This window comes from Acyrthosiphon pisum, chromosome A3, assembly GCF_005508785.2.
Source record: "Acyrthosiphon pisum isolate AL4f chromosome A3, pea_aphid_22Mar2018_4r6ur, whole genome shotgun sequence".
Taxonomy (NCBI): domain Eukaryota; kingdom Metazoa; phylum Arthropoda; class Insecta; order Hemiptera; family Aphididae; genus Acyrthosiphon; species Acyrthosiphon pisum.
Genome location: NC_042496.1, coordinates 13,983,695 through 13,998,064, shown reverse-complemented (window position 1 = coordinate 13,998,064; position 14,370 = coordinate 13,983,695). Strand labels below are relative to the sequence as shown.

The following is a 14,370-nucleotide window of genomic DNA, read 5'->3' as shown; positions in this document are numbered from 1 at the left end:
ACGTTACGTTGATATAGAATCCGTTCAAACAACAGTTGCAGCTACTGCATACGCCGCTATATTGCTATAATGCCATAAAAAGTACGAAAATAATGTCGACAACAATTTGGACCAAAATACCGAGTAATATATTGGACAGTATTTGTTCCAAAAATAATTTAACTGACAGTATTTCATCTGACAAATATTTCAGCTAAACCATAATTTTAGCTGTTGTCTAAAATATATGTCCAATAAATAATTTTTCAGCTGAAATTGAGATCGGACACAATATTTTTGGATAAGTTGTGTGCTCTTGACACAGTGGTACGCTAAAATATTTTTTTTAAGAAGAGAGACCGAGTTTCTCTCACGATTCCCTCAATTCAAGCACTTCAACATATAAGACATTATATCATAATAGAGTTTAATATGAATACTGAATTGATTGAAATGTTCTATTCATTTAAATTTAAAATAAAGAAAAACCTTAGATCATATACAATGGATAGAGTCATACGAACAATTTATGAATCCAACATAACTGTAGGACCTCAGTGATATGCGCATGCGCTTGGTCTCTCATCATTAATGTTTGGCGCAAGGTGCTGCAGACGCGCAGTTAAGATAAACAATCGCGCAAGCGCAGATGTCACAGGTCCTATAGTTATGTTGGCTTCAACTCATTTTATACGCGTAATATGCTATGACTCCATCCATTGTATATGATCTAAGAGAAAAACAATTATAAAACACCAAAATAAAATAAAAATTAAACAGGCAATATTTACAAAACAATATTATAGTTATAAAAATTTGACCATTTTCTTATATACGATGACGTTAGAAAAAAATTTTGAATTTTTATTAACACACGACTTGATCTACAATATTATTTTATCATTTATTTCACTAAATATATTTACAAAGTACAATGTTAAAAAAAATTAAACAATTACAACTAACATATGTGTTCGTATTGTATTGATTAATTCTCAAAAATATACAATAGTATAATTTTGCTTGAATAAAAATTAGGTACTACATATATTAGGATGGAATAATATAAGGGTTAAAAACATTATGATTAACAAAAAGATAGGTTATAAACAATTATTAGCTAGTTGTAAAATTAGAAAAAAACAAATAATAATAATTAGAGAATGTAACGCTTAATGCAAAGTTAGTGGGTATGAGTTATAAATAACTGCTTACAAAAATTAGAAAGCATATTATATTTAACAAAGTTAAAAATAAATTGATATTTTTTTAATTTTCAAGATTCTTGACTTATATAAACTGATTGATTAAAATAGCTCTTCTTCAAAATATTTAAAAATTACAACAGTTTTATTGGTGGAGAGTTACAAACATTTTGGATGTAAAGATATGACATACAACCATTTTTAGTTATTTTAATTCTATACATATTTTATAGCTCATCTATAAACTATAAATTATAATGATCACCTTTTTTATTACAAAAAAATATATAATTTAATTGTTGAAAGAGGAATAACAATAAAATTACATTTTTAAGTGTATTGTACAATTATTATTACTAGAAAAAACGAAATCCATTGCGTATATCCAAATTAAATTGATAGGTTGTTACCGATCAAATTATTCTGTACATAAATGAAAATTCTTCACCCTCGAAAATCATAAGTTAAAAGAAGATGTAATAATAATAAATAATATATTTTTAATTTACATTTAACAGGTACATAACATGTAAAATTATAATTAATTGTAATCAATAGTTTAGTATGTGATCTATGCTTTGCTTGTATAATTATATATAAATTTACTTACTTTTATTAACAAAACATAGTGAGTAAATAATAATTCAAGTAATATTAAGTGTACATATTAAGATTAATAGTTCTAAATTTTTTTTTTAATTGATGCAACTAAGGTATTTCAGTTTCTATCTAATTTCCCTATTAGTTCGTCGCAAAGATTAGTTAGCTCAGCGTTTTCCACGTCTTTCCTATCTAACGACTCTTGTAATGATCTGACTTTCACCTCTAAGCGTTTGTTCATTATTCTCATTTTTGAAGTTTCTGCCTCAAATGATCTCTCCTTATCATTTATTTCTTCAGTGGCTCTAAGAAAACAAATATTAATTATACAATTTAGTAGTTAAAAATGACAACAATTTCAATAATGTTTAAATTATTACTTATTCATTTGTTCGGTGGCATGTATTTTTAACCTCATATATTTGTCTTCATACTTTTTGAGAGATTCTTCAAATTCTTTAATACAGTTTTTATATTTTGTTTCGTTTTCTTTCATTGCCTCTATTACTTGCTTTGAGGAATTATATTTTCTATGAAAAAAATGATAAAAAAAAAAAATATAATTTTATATCAAATAAAACAAATTGAATTCATTAAAGAAAATAATTTATGTGCTACCAAAATGTAACATATTTTATTTAAGCCAGTATTGTATACATATACTTATTAATTATTTTATGAATGGTTTTCCCCAATAATAATACAAATTTATATGTACAACAGGTTAATAATAAATCTTTTACCCTCAAAACATTTTTCAATTAAAAGCCATACAATAAAATACAAAACTTATTTAATTCTAAATATTATATTTTTATAAACTTATAACTTATAAGTATCTATTATAAAAAAAAATAAGTCATAATATCATCTTATTTTAATAATTTATGAATGGAATTTGAATAACCTAAATCAAGGATCTCCCAACTTTGAGCCCAGATGCAGCCCACATCTGAGTCAGTGAACAAATTTTAACCAGTCCAACAGACCAGTGGCATAATTACGGGGGGGGATTTGGGTGTCGTATCCCCTCCCATGACCTTTTTTTTTAAGACTGGTTAACTAAATTTACCTATGTACTTCTTTATCTAATAATATATATTTTTTTTATTGATATCAAATGCCTCGGCCATCTGGCAGTTGTCCGAAAAATGATAAGAGTGATAAGAGTATTATTTTTTCGTGGATCGACGACGCTTGATGATCACAGATTATTTTATCTAGATTAAAGACTATCGTCCCATTGAAGTATTGAACAAAAAATAACTTAATAATGATTTGTACACTTAATCGGAATTTTCGTAGTGACTTTCCTAGTTTCGTCGTTATTTGGTAATCGAACATCGGTTATAAGTTACAGTTACAATCAGCAATCGGCATTCGACTTTTATAGTTTTATAATTCATAATTTGATATTGTGATATAGGTACTGATATTAAATTAATCATTCGTGTGGAGTTTTGTTATTTAATTTTAATATTTACTAGTTATAAATATATTGCACTGAAAGGTGCTTATACTAAATAATTTTTTTTTTTTTTGGGGGGGGGGAGGGGGGCAAAATGTTAAAAAATGTCATCCCCCCACAAAAATGACCAAATTACGCCACTGCAACAGACTCTTTTTGGTTTTACGATTTTGATAATTCATGGGAATTTTCCATTTATACCTTTCTCAAGTACCAATTACATTCACTTTCCCACCAGAAAAAATACTGCAGTTTAAAGGCAAAAAATTATTTAGACTACTTATTATGTACACACACAAAAAAAAAACCATACCATATACATTCATCCCTTCGCTTAGAACCAAATAATAATGATATTAAAAATGTATTTTTGTTTTTATTATTTTATTTTTTATTCATAGAAAAAGGATATTTTTAATTTAATGAAAATGTCTGAAAGTTAAATTTGTAAAAATAGAAAAACCATATTTACATTCGATTAATCTGTATTGCCTACAACTTATTATCCACATACAGCTACATTAGAAGAACCAGAAAAAGTATGACACTGCATCAGAACCCTATAACTACTATTTGAGTAACTAACCCAAACCTCAATAATTTAACCAAAAATTAGCTTGAATTAAGATATAATTTTACATAATGTAATTAGAAAGCAAATAAACCTTACTCGTGAACATCATTGAATGCCAATTCTGAATTTTGTAGGTGACGTTCCATTTTTGCTCTTTCTTCTTCAATATACGCAATTCGAGCTTCATATTCTTTATGTACATCTTCTTTTTTAGAGACCATATCAGAAATAGTTTTTTCATATTCTCCAATCACAGTACTAAAAATAAATATATAAATTAATCGGATTAAAAAAACTGTTCATTTATTGTCAAAAATAATTAATATATGTATTAAAATTATATGTACCTCAATTGATCTTTACTTTTAGTTACTGATATCAATGAGTTGGTCAAATTTTTAATTTTTTCTTTGTCCGCAATACATTCGTTTTTAAGGTTCTTGATTTCGCATTCCAACTTTTCTATTTTATCCTATGTACAAAGAAGTAAAGGTAATTATATTAATTACTAGCTGATCCCGTGCTCTTTGTTGCCCGACAACCAATAATTATTATTATAATAGCTTCAAAACCCGTGGCAACCAAAGGACACACATACAGACAAACATTCATTTTTATATATATAGATTGTAATAAGTGAATCTAAAGATAGGGGAATTCTACAGAATATGCCTGGTTTGGTACTGTTAGTATGCCTAGTTTTTTGTTGCTGCTCTTGTATGCGGACTACTGTCATGTTTCTGCCCTAGTATGCGGTCTACAGTATATGAAGGCCGCGTAGTATATTAGAACGTCAAAAAATTAATTAATGTAGTTTTATCCATAGTATGACAAAAATTAATTAGTATAAATTATCAACAACCGATAGATAACTAACAAACTTATTAAATACCTACGTATTTGTTTTGAATTAAAAATGTATCTCTATACCTACTTAAAGCAACTTTATAGAGGCAAAATACTGTATACAAACAGCAATCTTACTTATTTATACTATATTATATATAGATATATTTAATTTTTTTTTTCTGCGTAAATGATTGTAGACCGCATTTATAGTTGGCATACAAGAGCAGTACTAATTTTTTATCACACATAAACCGATAAAGATTGACAATCTGATTGATGAATTTCAAACACGTTTAATTTTATAGGAAGATTGACAATCACGGTTGCCAGTTTATGCCTGGCTTAAGGTGAGCATAAGGTATATTACTTTATTGATTTATAAACAAAAATATAAAAATTATATACTTGGTAACATTTTTCTCTGTCATTAGTTTTGGAATTAGAACTGTTACTGATTTTCTCGTCTTTGGTAATAGACTGATTCATTTTGGTATCTGAAATCTGAAAATTTAAAATATTTATATAAATGATAATTATTGACTTATCGTCACTTTGAGGAATAAAAATTTTATTATATTTTAAATACGGTTACGTACATTCAGAGATTTGTTAGAACCACTAGATTGTGGAGAACTAGTCAATACTGTTTTATCTGTGACTAGTATATTTTCAAATGCTTCTTTCCTGAGTAATAAAAATATAAATGCATATTAATGAATATCAGATTATCCATAATTTATATTAAAATGTATTAATTTGTTTTTATTTAAAATAAACTAGATATTAATTATAAGAATTAGTTTAGTATATTTTAGTTTTGGATTACACACAATAGTAGTAACAATTCAAGATAATAAGCATGATTTGGTGACAAATAAAAAATGCATAAATATTTATTTATTTATTTTATGATCCAATTGGCCTAGTCCTTTTACAATGTGGTATAATTGTATAAATTACCAATAATGTATGGAATAAGTACAATTAGAGAATATAATAATTATTGTGTAGAACACTAACTAATATTGAAAAGTATATAAATATATAAGTATACAAATAATAAATATATAAAAACATTAATTGACGAAGACTAATATTAAAGTTATAATGTTCTTTTTAAAAATATAATTGACTTAAATCTAAAAGTATCACGAGTAGTATTGAAAAAATCTAAGGCGGTGGAGACTAAATTAGCAAGTTTTAGAGCTCTAAAAAAGAATGAATCATTACTTGATTTGGACTTGAAGAATGGAATGGCAAAAAGATAATGATTTCTCGAGAAGTATGAGGGAAATTGACCAGAGTTACAAGCTCAGGGCTTATAAAATTATTGTTTAATAAGTCGTACACGAACATGATATCAAATAACCGACGTCTTAGCTGGAGGGAATCTATGTTTACTAAATTTTGTACTGACATAATAGTCTTTAGAAATGGGTAGATCTTTCATACGTCTTACAATTTTACATTTTTCTATGCTCAAAGGTAGAAAATTATTTTTCTACATATTATTTTTTAAATATGCTAAAAGTAAAGTAACTAATGTTCTGTTTTTTTTTTTATATAGAATATAATATACGTAATATGATGAACATTTTGGTACCTCCTTAAATAAGATAATAAAACTATAATGAACATAACATTAAGACATGTTTACTTACCGAGCATTGGACTCCTCGTTAGATTTTTTCACAATAGGGTCAAATGCTACATATAAAGATTTTCTGGAAATAGTTAACCTTCTAATATCTTCTTCATTTAACGATCTCACGGATTCAAGAGCTTCTAGATTATCAAAATTATACCCCGCAGATGAATTGAAACCTAACAACAAAAAAATAACTTAATAACTACAATAGACATTACTAGAATAATATTATACAATATCTATCTAATCATTAATATTTATTATTATTCTTATAGAAATGCACACATTGTTTTATCAAAGTGATAATTAAATCTTGATTTCCTTCAATAATTGTATTCAAATAATTTAAATTGGTCAACTAAAATTAATAGGCATAACCATCAAACCTTAGGTACTAAATTAAACAATTTACCTACAAATATTAACTTTAAAAGTTATCTCAACATAAACAAATATAATATATATAATGTACAATATAACATAAACAATTAATTTATAAATGTGTATAGGGTGATTTTTTAGGCATACCCATCATCATTTTTCCCTTTAATAGTTCATTTATTTAAATTTAAATTTTATGTATACCTATAGCCAACAAGAATATACAGTTAATATGGACACCAGGCCATTGTGGAATAGATAGCAATGAGAAAGCTGACAAAGTAGCTCGTGAAATAGTTAATAACCCTTTGAATGAAATACGCACCCACTCCTCACTCATTGATATCCATGGGAATGTCAGCACTTATTGTACCAATTTATGGGAATCCGAATGGCGGCGTAAACCTAGTAATAAAATCAGAGAAATAACAAATACTAACGTATACTAGCCCAAACCACATACATCAAATCAAAAAGATTTATACAAAGAGAATCAAAGTAGTCATCGACAGACTAAATATAGGTTATTCAAAGATGTCCTATGGACAACTTATGCGCAGAAAAGACCCTGTGATGTGCCAAACCTGCAGAGAACCCTCACAGTCAAACACCTCTGACAAAACCATATAGATACCAGAAAAAAGCCTAGCAATTCCTGACAACCTCTTTGAAGCTCTCAGCCCAATCCAAGACAACACCAATCAAAACATCACGTTTCTAAAACTTATTGATATGTACAACTTAATCTAAGGAAACAATTGTATTATTTATAATATGTAAAATGTCTTTCTTTTTTGCTAGTGTTAATCTAGTGAATAACCTAGTGTTGATACTGTACCATGAATAAATAAAAATAAAAAGTATACCTAAAGACCATATTTTAAAATGTCTGATGTTTTTTGTACTACTTAAGGAGTGTCCTTCTATTTTTGTTATTTTCGTCTTCATATCAATTCTTTTTTCTCTTTTTAATATTTTGTGGGTTTCTTTTCTCCAATTTTCAAATGATATTCTATTTTAACAGAAATAGAAGAAAACAGAAAAAAACCCAAAAAATTCTTTGAAAACAGCAAACAAATAAAAGAAGGTTAGAAACTGCAAGTAAAAATGGTGTCGGTGTTAAATGAGAAAGGAGAATTAGTTACGGATGAAGGAGAAATAGTAGTTGTTTAAAAATATTTCGAAACATTATTGAACAGATAAGGACAAAGTAGTGCGAACGAAGACGTGACTTACTACAGTGTAGAGTTTGATATTGTAGAACCTAACAGGAAGAAGTAGCAAGGATAATAGCAACACTTAAGAACAACAAATCACCGAGTGAAAACAAAATATTAGCAGAGCTACTAAAAAGAGGCGGAAAAGGCTTGAGATACACATTGCACAGAGTTATAAGTGAAGTATGGAAAAGAGAAACTATGTCAGAGGAGTGAAATACAGCAGTACTATGTACTCTTTTCAAGAAGGGAGATCCAATGTTAGTGTCAAATTATAGGGACATATAACTATTAGACATATGATATAAAGTATTTAAAACACTGTTACTGTTACGAATAAGCCCATATGCAACAGATTGTGGGGAATACCAGTGTGGAATTAGAAAAGGAAAATCAACTGTCGATCACATCCATACCATCAGACAACTAGCGGAGAAGTACTACGAATATAATAAAGATCTTCACCGGGTATTCATAGAATTCAAACAAGCCTACGATTCCATTAATAGAAAAGAGTTATGGAATGATTTGAGATTCTTGATTATTCCTCAGAAATATATAGATTTAATTAAGATGTGTAATAGTAAGACTAATTTTAAGGTAAAATATCAGTAAGAATTATCTGAAAAGTTTGAAGTAAAATCTCGTCTGCGTCAAGGAGACGCATTGTCACCAATGCTGTTCAACATTGTTCTTGAATGGGTAGGGAGGACAGCTAACAAAACTCGAAAAATGGAAGTAGGTGAAATTGAAACCATCCTTGCCTATGTGGATGATGTGGTCGTTCTGGGAAATTCTAGAAACGAAGTGGAGCAAACAACAATAAGACTTTTGGAAGCAGGAAAGATCATGGGTCTAGAAGTTAACCAGGGTAAAACAAAATAAACGGTAATGACTTAAGTTTACAAGTAGATTCTTATGTTTTTGAAAAAGTAGAAGCGTTTAAATATAAACAACTAAAATAACATGAAGAAATAAAAGAATGAGTAGGTAGCGCGAACAGATGTTATTATAGTTTACTAAAACTATTCAAATCAAAATTGTTATTGAGAGAATCAAAGGTAACTTTATACAGAAGCTACATATGGGTATGAGACGTGGGTTACTACAAAAGGTGACTACTACAAATTAAGTATAACAGAAAGTAAAGTACACGGAAAAATATTTGGTCCTGTTCATAAAATGGAAACGAGAACGTACGAAAGAAGACACAACAATGACTTACAAAATCTGTATGGAAGACCTAATATCCCGTCATATAGCAGAGGCAGAAGGATGGAGTGAGCTGGACATGTTTGGAAGGCAGTGGGAAAGACTATAAAACGAATTACAGAAGGAAAAATTGTGGGTAAAAAACCTCGAACAAGATGGAAGGACGTAATAGAAAAATATTTAAGAATGATCCATGAAAACATGAAAATGGAGGATGCCAATGATAGGGACCGATGAAAGGAAATAGTGGTGGTAGCGATGGATCTACATGGTCCGTTAAACTGTTAAGACAAAGAAGAAAAAGAAGGAGTGTCCTATGGCAATACAAACTTCTGTTTTTCAAATAAGAATCCCCCCCCCCCCCATTTTTTTACATAAAATTATTAAACAGATGATTTTCTTGATTTAATTATTCTAATAATTGATCTTGATGTAATTAGTTGTTTCTGAGTTGTTAAAATGTTTATACTAAGGATAATAATTATTAAGTGGTTTTATAAAAATAAAAACTATAACTAATTTTAGATGTAAAACGTCTATATTATATATTTCTTAAAACTATTTATATTGATAAATCAATATTAATTATTAATTTTTTCAAATTGTCTAAGCTCTCACATCTACTCAATCCATTACATAATATCATCCTTAGTACACAAACTTATATAACTCAAAAATTATTTGCTTGAATTTTGATTTAGATACATCCAAAAATATCTACTTAATAATTAAAAATGAAAATGTAAGGTTCCTATTTGAAAAATGGAAGCTTGTATGGTCACAGAATCATTTTTAAGTGGTACAAAAAATCTTAAGGATTCGAAAATATGGTCTTTACTGTATTTAAACATTTTTTAAATCAGAATTTGAATATATGCATTATTTAAGCATAAAAATATGGTGAGCATTATTTAAACATCACCCTGTATGACAACATAAATACAACATTAATTTTAATTTTAACAATAGTAAATACAATTACCTTCAGCTATTACAGGTCCTGCTTCACTAGAATTTTTGATTTCACTTTCAAAAATATTCGACTGAAAAATAAAAATAATAATTAATTTGATTATAATATGAAGATTTATAGAAGATTAACATTTCAAATGTAATAACTTTTAGCCTTAAAATGTATACAATAATTAAAATTTAATATTATAGTTCATTATTGTAATAATTTATAAATAGATCTGCCATTCATTGTATTTGTTGTTATAGAAGTTAAACAACAAATTTGAATTACTATGTGGAATATATTTTAGCAATATAATTATATTTCTATTAACAGATTTAATGATTCCTACAAATTTAATGTATTCGAGATATTGCACTTTGTCTATTATTACTAGTTCTTGTTAATATTTTATTGTTTATACTTATCATACCTGGAATATTTTTTCTGATCCTATACCATCCATTAGCGAAATATTTAGTTTCTGTGCTGAATTGTTGAAGTCTGGATTTAATTGATGTGATATTTCTTCTGTTGATTTGTTTGAGAAAGAATGTAGAGTTACATTATGCGAAGAGTCTTCAAAATCAGAGCCAACTAAATCCAAATTCACTGATGTTAAATTTTCATGTATTGATTCGATATTACTGCCAGAGTCATTAATGTCTTCGTTGCATATAGTTGAAGAAAAGTCTAAACTATCTAACTGTTGGTTTTCAACAGAATCTGTAACAAATGACCTGTAAATAGAACTGTCATTTGAAGTTACAGGCCTACCGCTATCTGAATCAGCTGAATCTGGGCGTTCTTTTAGATCAAAATCGTCTTCAATCACTATACTATCAGGTCTGATTTTTGACACTTGTGGAGTAGCTAAAGCTAGACGTTCTAATTTGTTTGTGAGCTGAGAAACGTTAAAACCACCCAATGACACATCACCTAAATATTCCTCATGACTACTGAAAATATTGTCTGAAACACCTATAATATATATTTTTTACATAAATATTTGTTAGTTATAGAGCAATAAAAATAAAAGTTTTAACCATTTTTTATGACTGTCTTGTCTTGAAATGAACTGTTTGATGATTCTGTTCCATTTGGAAGATTAGGCTGTAATAAATGAATAAAATTATTATTATGCCACATATTTACTTAATAACATAGCACAACTACAACGCATATTATCACAAATTATTACATTTTATTACATTCTTATGAAAGTTGCTAAAAAGAAAGAATACTATAGTTCAAACAAAAATTGAAATATAAGTAGGTATCATATTTTAATACTCAAAATTCAGTTGTAGCCATACAATGTTTTCTTTATAATTTTTAGTGATTTTATTGTATAATACATATACAACTTAAATACTAATAGTAGCGTTCAGTAAATACGTTAAATTTGGTTAAATTGCATCTTAATTTGTGAATGTATAATCAATGCATTTTTAATACAGTAATGATGTTCTCTGTGTGAGATCATGAATAAAAAAAAGGTGTATCCACCTACATGATCAAGTTGGACAGGTATGGAATATCTTTGCCACATCATTACTACCTATATGCCCTCATAGGGTGAACATCTAATTATACATAAAATACTATATTTATCTTTATCAGATAAAGTATATGTGTAGATGGCAATATAATTTATGATTATAGTGTAAACAACAAACTGTATGGGAAACATACTTTGTAGATAATTAACACTAGTACAGATAAAGTTTTGTCAACAAATTGCAAAGTCTGACCCGACACCATTTCGAGTACAATGTAAACATAATATTATTATAATTAAAAAGTGCTACATGTATATATATATATTTCTTTATAAGCTTTGCAATATTACAGCCGTAATACAATTTCTCCTTAACCTTACCTTTTGACACCGGAGTTGACATAATCCTAGCCCTATTTGGCGTTGCAGCATTTAACAAAAACAACATATAATGGCAACAGATATTGAGTAAGCGAAATCAATAACAACAATTTACCTGATTTTCTTGGTCGAGCATCATAACATTCCTTGTAGTCGTGGTAGTAATAAATTTCTGAAATTGAATATTATTATTCGCGCAGTTAAATTATTATTAGCGATCAACTGTAAAATGCACACAGTTACAAAATCCAAATAACGGGGCCAAGACTTAGTCACTAATCCACAATATCATATTATATCGTCGACGTCGCGAATCTTGATGATAATAAGTACAAACTGTAGAGTGTTGTCGTAGTTGTAACTTGTAGGCAGTCGTGTAGCAGACGAATAGACGATGTAAGTTGACTAAAGCAAACGTTATCAACAAACGTATCAGTAGAACCGTTAGGTAACATTGCGGTTCAAACCGTCCGCATACCCAGGTTACAGACTGACCGCAGAACAATAGCCTGGTAATCATAGTATAATAAGGTCAATGCTGGTAATTTAGGTGCAAAAATGCTTGATTTAACAATTCAACTGTAAGCTGTTGTAGTACAATACTTCTAAGACCGTGCTATTAACTATTAACTATTAACCACGGACAAAGATAGACTTCTAACTAGTCCGTACACAATTAAAGATATTGTGAAATCAACTAATAACAAATAATTATTGTTATTTGTTATAGCATATAGTTGTATACTTATATAGTTATATGAGTCAGTGGCGTATTTGAGAGGGAGCATTGGGGGCGAATACCTCCCCGTGACTTGAAAAATAATTGGTTTTTACTTTTTATAAAGTTGTAAATGTTGTAATGCCTGCAATGACATACTGTGATGTTAAGGCAAAACGAATTTTTTTTATACCTTACATAGTTACATGTTTTCATATTAAACATGAAAACATATTAATATTATGTTATAGGTAGCTGATTGGAGTTTCTAATATATTTGTTTGTACGTCCTGGGGATGGGCGTTTACTTCGTAGTAGTCAGAGCAGTAATATTATCACATAAACAGTCACTTATAGCTACTTGCATAACGATTTATATTATCACCAGGGGGGTAGGGGCCACGTATGTAAAGGGCCCATAGTCTTTTCGTCTTAAAATTACATTGAGTATTAATTTGTACTTTTTATGCCAAGAGAATATTTTTTTGTCTTGTTTGAACAAACAGGCGTTGGGGCCCGTCACCCGCTTACTATGTTGACCACCACGGTCATGGTAAGTGGGGGCACATGGCGATTTTTTCATTGGTTGGGGCCTTGAGGGCCACAACCATGTATTAACCCCGGACCCCAGAGGATCTTAAACGGGCTTAAATTTATTATCAAATTAAACAAATTATACTACATAAATATTATTTTAATTTATAGTAATAGTTGTCTAACCCGAAATCTCCTTTGAAATTGAATATTTAGCATTAGAAGAGGGTCATCAATCATCAGACGTGGTAAATTCAATAGGGTAGAATATAAAGGGCTTATGAAAGCAAATAAGATCTATAGTTTGTGCTGTGGAGGCAAAAGTAGAAAAACTAAAGAAAAAATGCTAATATAATAGATAATTATTAGGAATATTTACACAAGACATTTTGACAAAATCGATGTGGTTTTTTCGTTGAAATTCAAAAACAAATAACCATAATTAGTTGAAATTTAAATATATTATGTATAATAATTTCTAGAGATGAAATATTTTTTCCAAAAAGGCTGTTGCATTTTAAATTTAAATTAAAAATTCTAATTTTCTTAATATTTTAAGTAAGGTTTTCTAATTATTAAAAAATGTTGACCAAAAGGCAAAAACCATTCTTAAAGGTGAACTGTGAAGATTGAAATATTTTCTGTTCCAAAAAGTGTCAAGAAGTGAAACAAAAAAATATTAATATATATTGTAAACCATATAGCCATATAGGTACTAAATTCATAGCTCTACTCAGTATCTACAATCTACATAGCTGTACCTATGTCTGTATAGGAAATAGGTAGGAGCCAAAATAATTGATCTATTACTTAAATCACCGTGACTTATTTAACGAGATGATTACCAAATGCAAATAGTACATATTTTTAAAGTCATTATTTTGTATTCATACCTAATTAGTTCATATGATACAGGCATGAGGTATTCAACGCATATGGGCGTAACATGATGAATTTATATAGGGGGGCTCTATTGTATTTCTGGTACTCAACATATATTCTAAAAATGTAACTAAAAAAATTAACGGCATGGTGGGGGGTCTGGTTAAACAAAATTCCAGGGGTGTTATAGACTCCCTCATTCTACGCCTATGATTCAGCGTTATAATATTACTAAATAATGATTATCAGTGGATTTCTGAAAAAAA

At 28.6% G+C, this 14,370-nt stretch overlaps 1 protein-coding gene across 2 annotated transcripts; it reads right to left on the bottom strand.

Moving 5' to 3' along the window:
• Positions 1-864: 864 nt before the first annotated feature.
• LOC100165118 (uncharacterized protein PFB0145c) lies at positions 865-12,469 on the bottom strand. Of its 2 annotated transcripts, XM_008184598.3 has the most exons (12): positions 12,208-12,469; positions 12,086-12,142; positions 11,135-11,201; positions 10,522-11,069; positions 10,116-10,176; positions 6,337-6,499; positions 5,272-5,359; positions 5,081-5,176; positions 4,174-4,298; positions 3,923-4,084; positions 2,165-2,314; positions 865-2,089 (listed from the first exon to the last, which is right to left on the bottom strand). In XM_008184598.3, exons 2-12 carry the CDS (start codon positions 12,107-12,109, stop codon positions 1,903-1,905), a joined length of 1,671 nt encoding a protein of 556 aa, XP_008182820.1. In that variant the 5' UTR covers positions 12,110-12,142; positions 12,208-12,469; the 3' UTR covers positions 865-1,902. The 2 variants fall into 2 exon arrangements, with proteins under 2 accessions (XP_008182820.1, XP_001944892.2); XM_001944857.5 differs by having other exon boundaries at positions 12,086-12,468.
• Between the last annotated feature and the right edge of the window lie 1,901 nt (positions 12,470-14,370).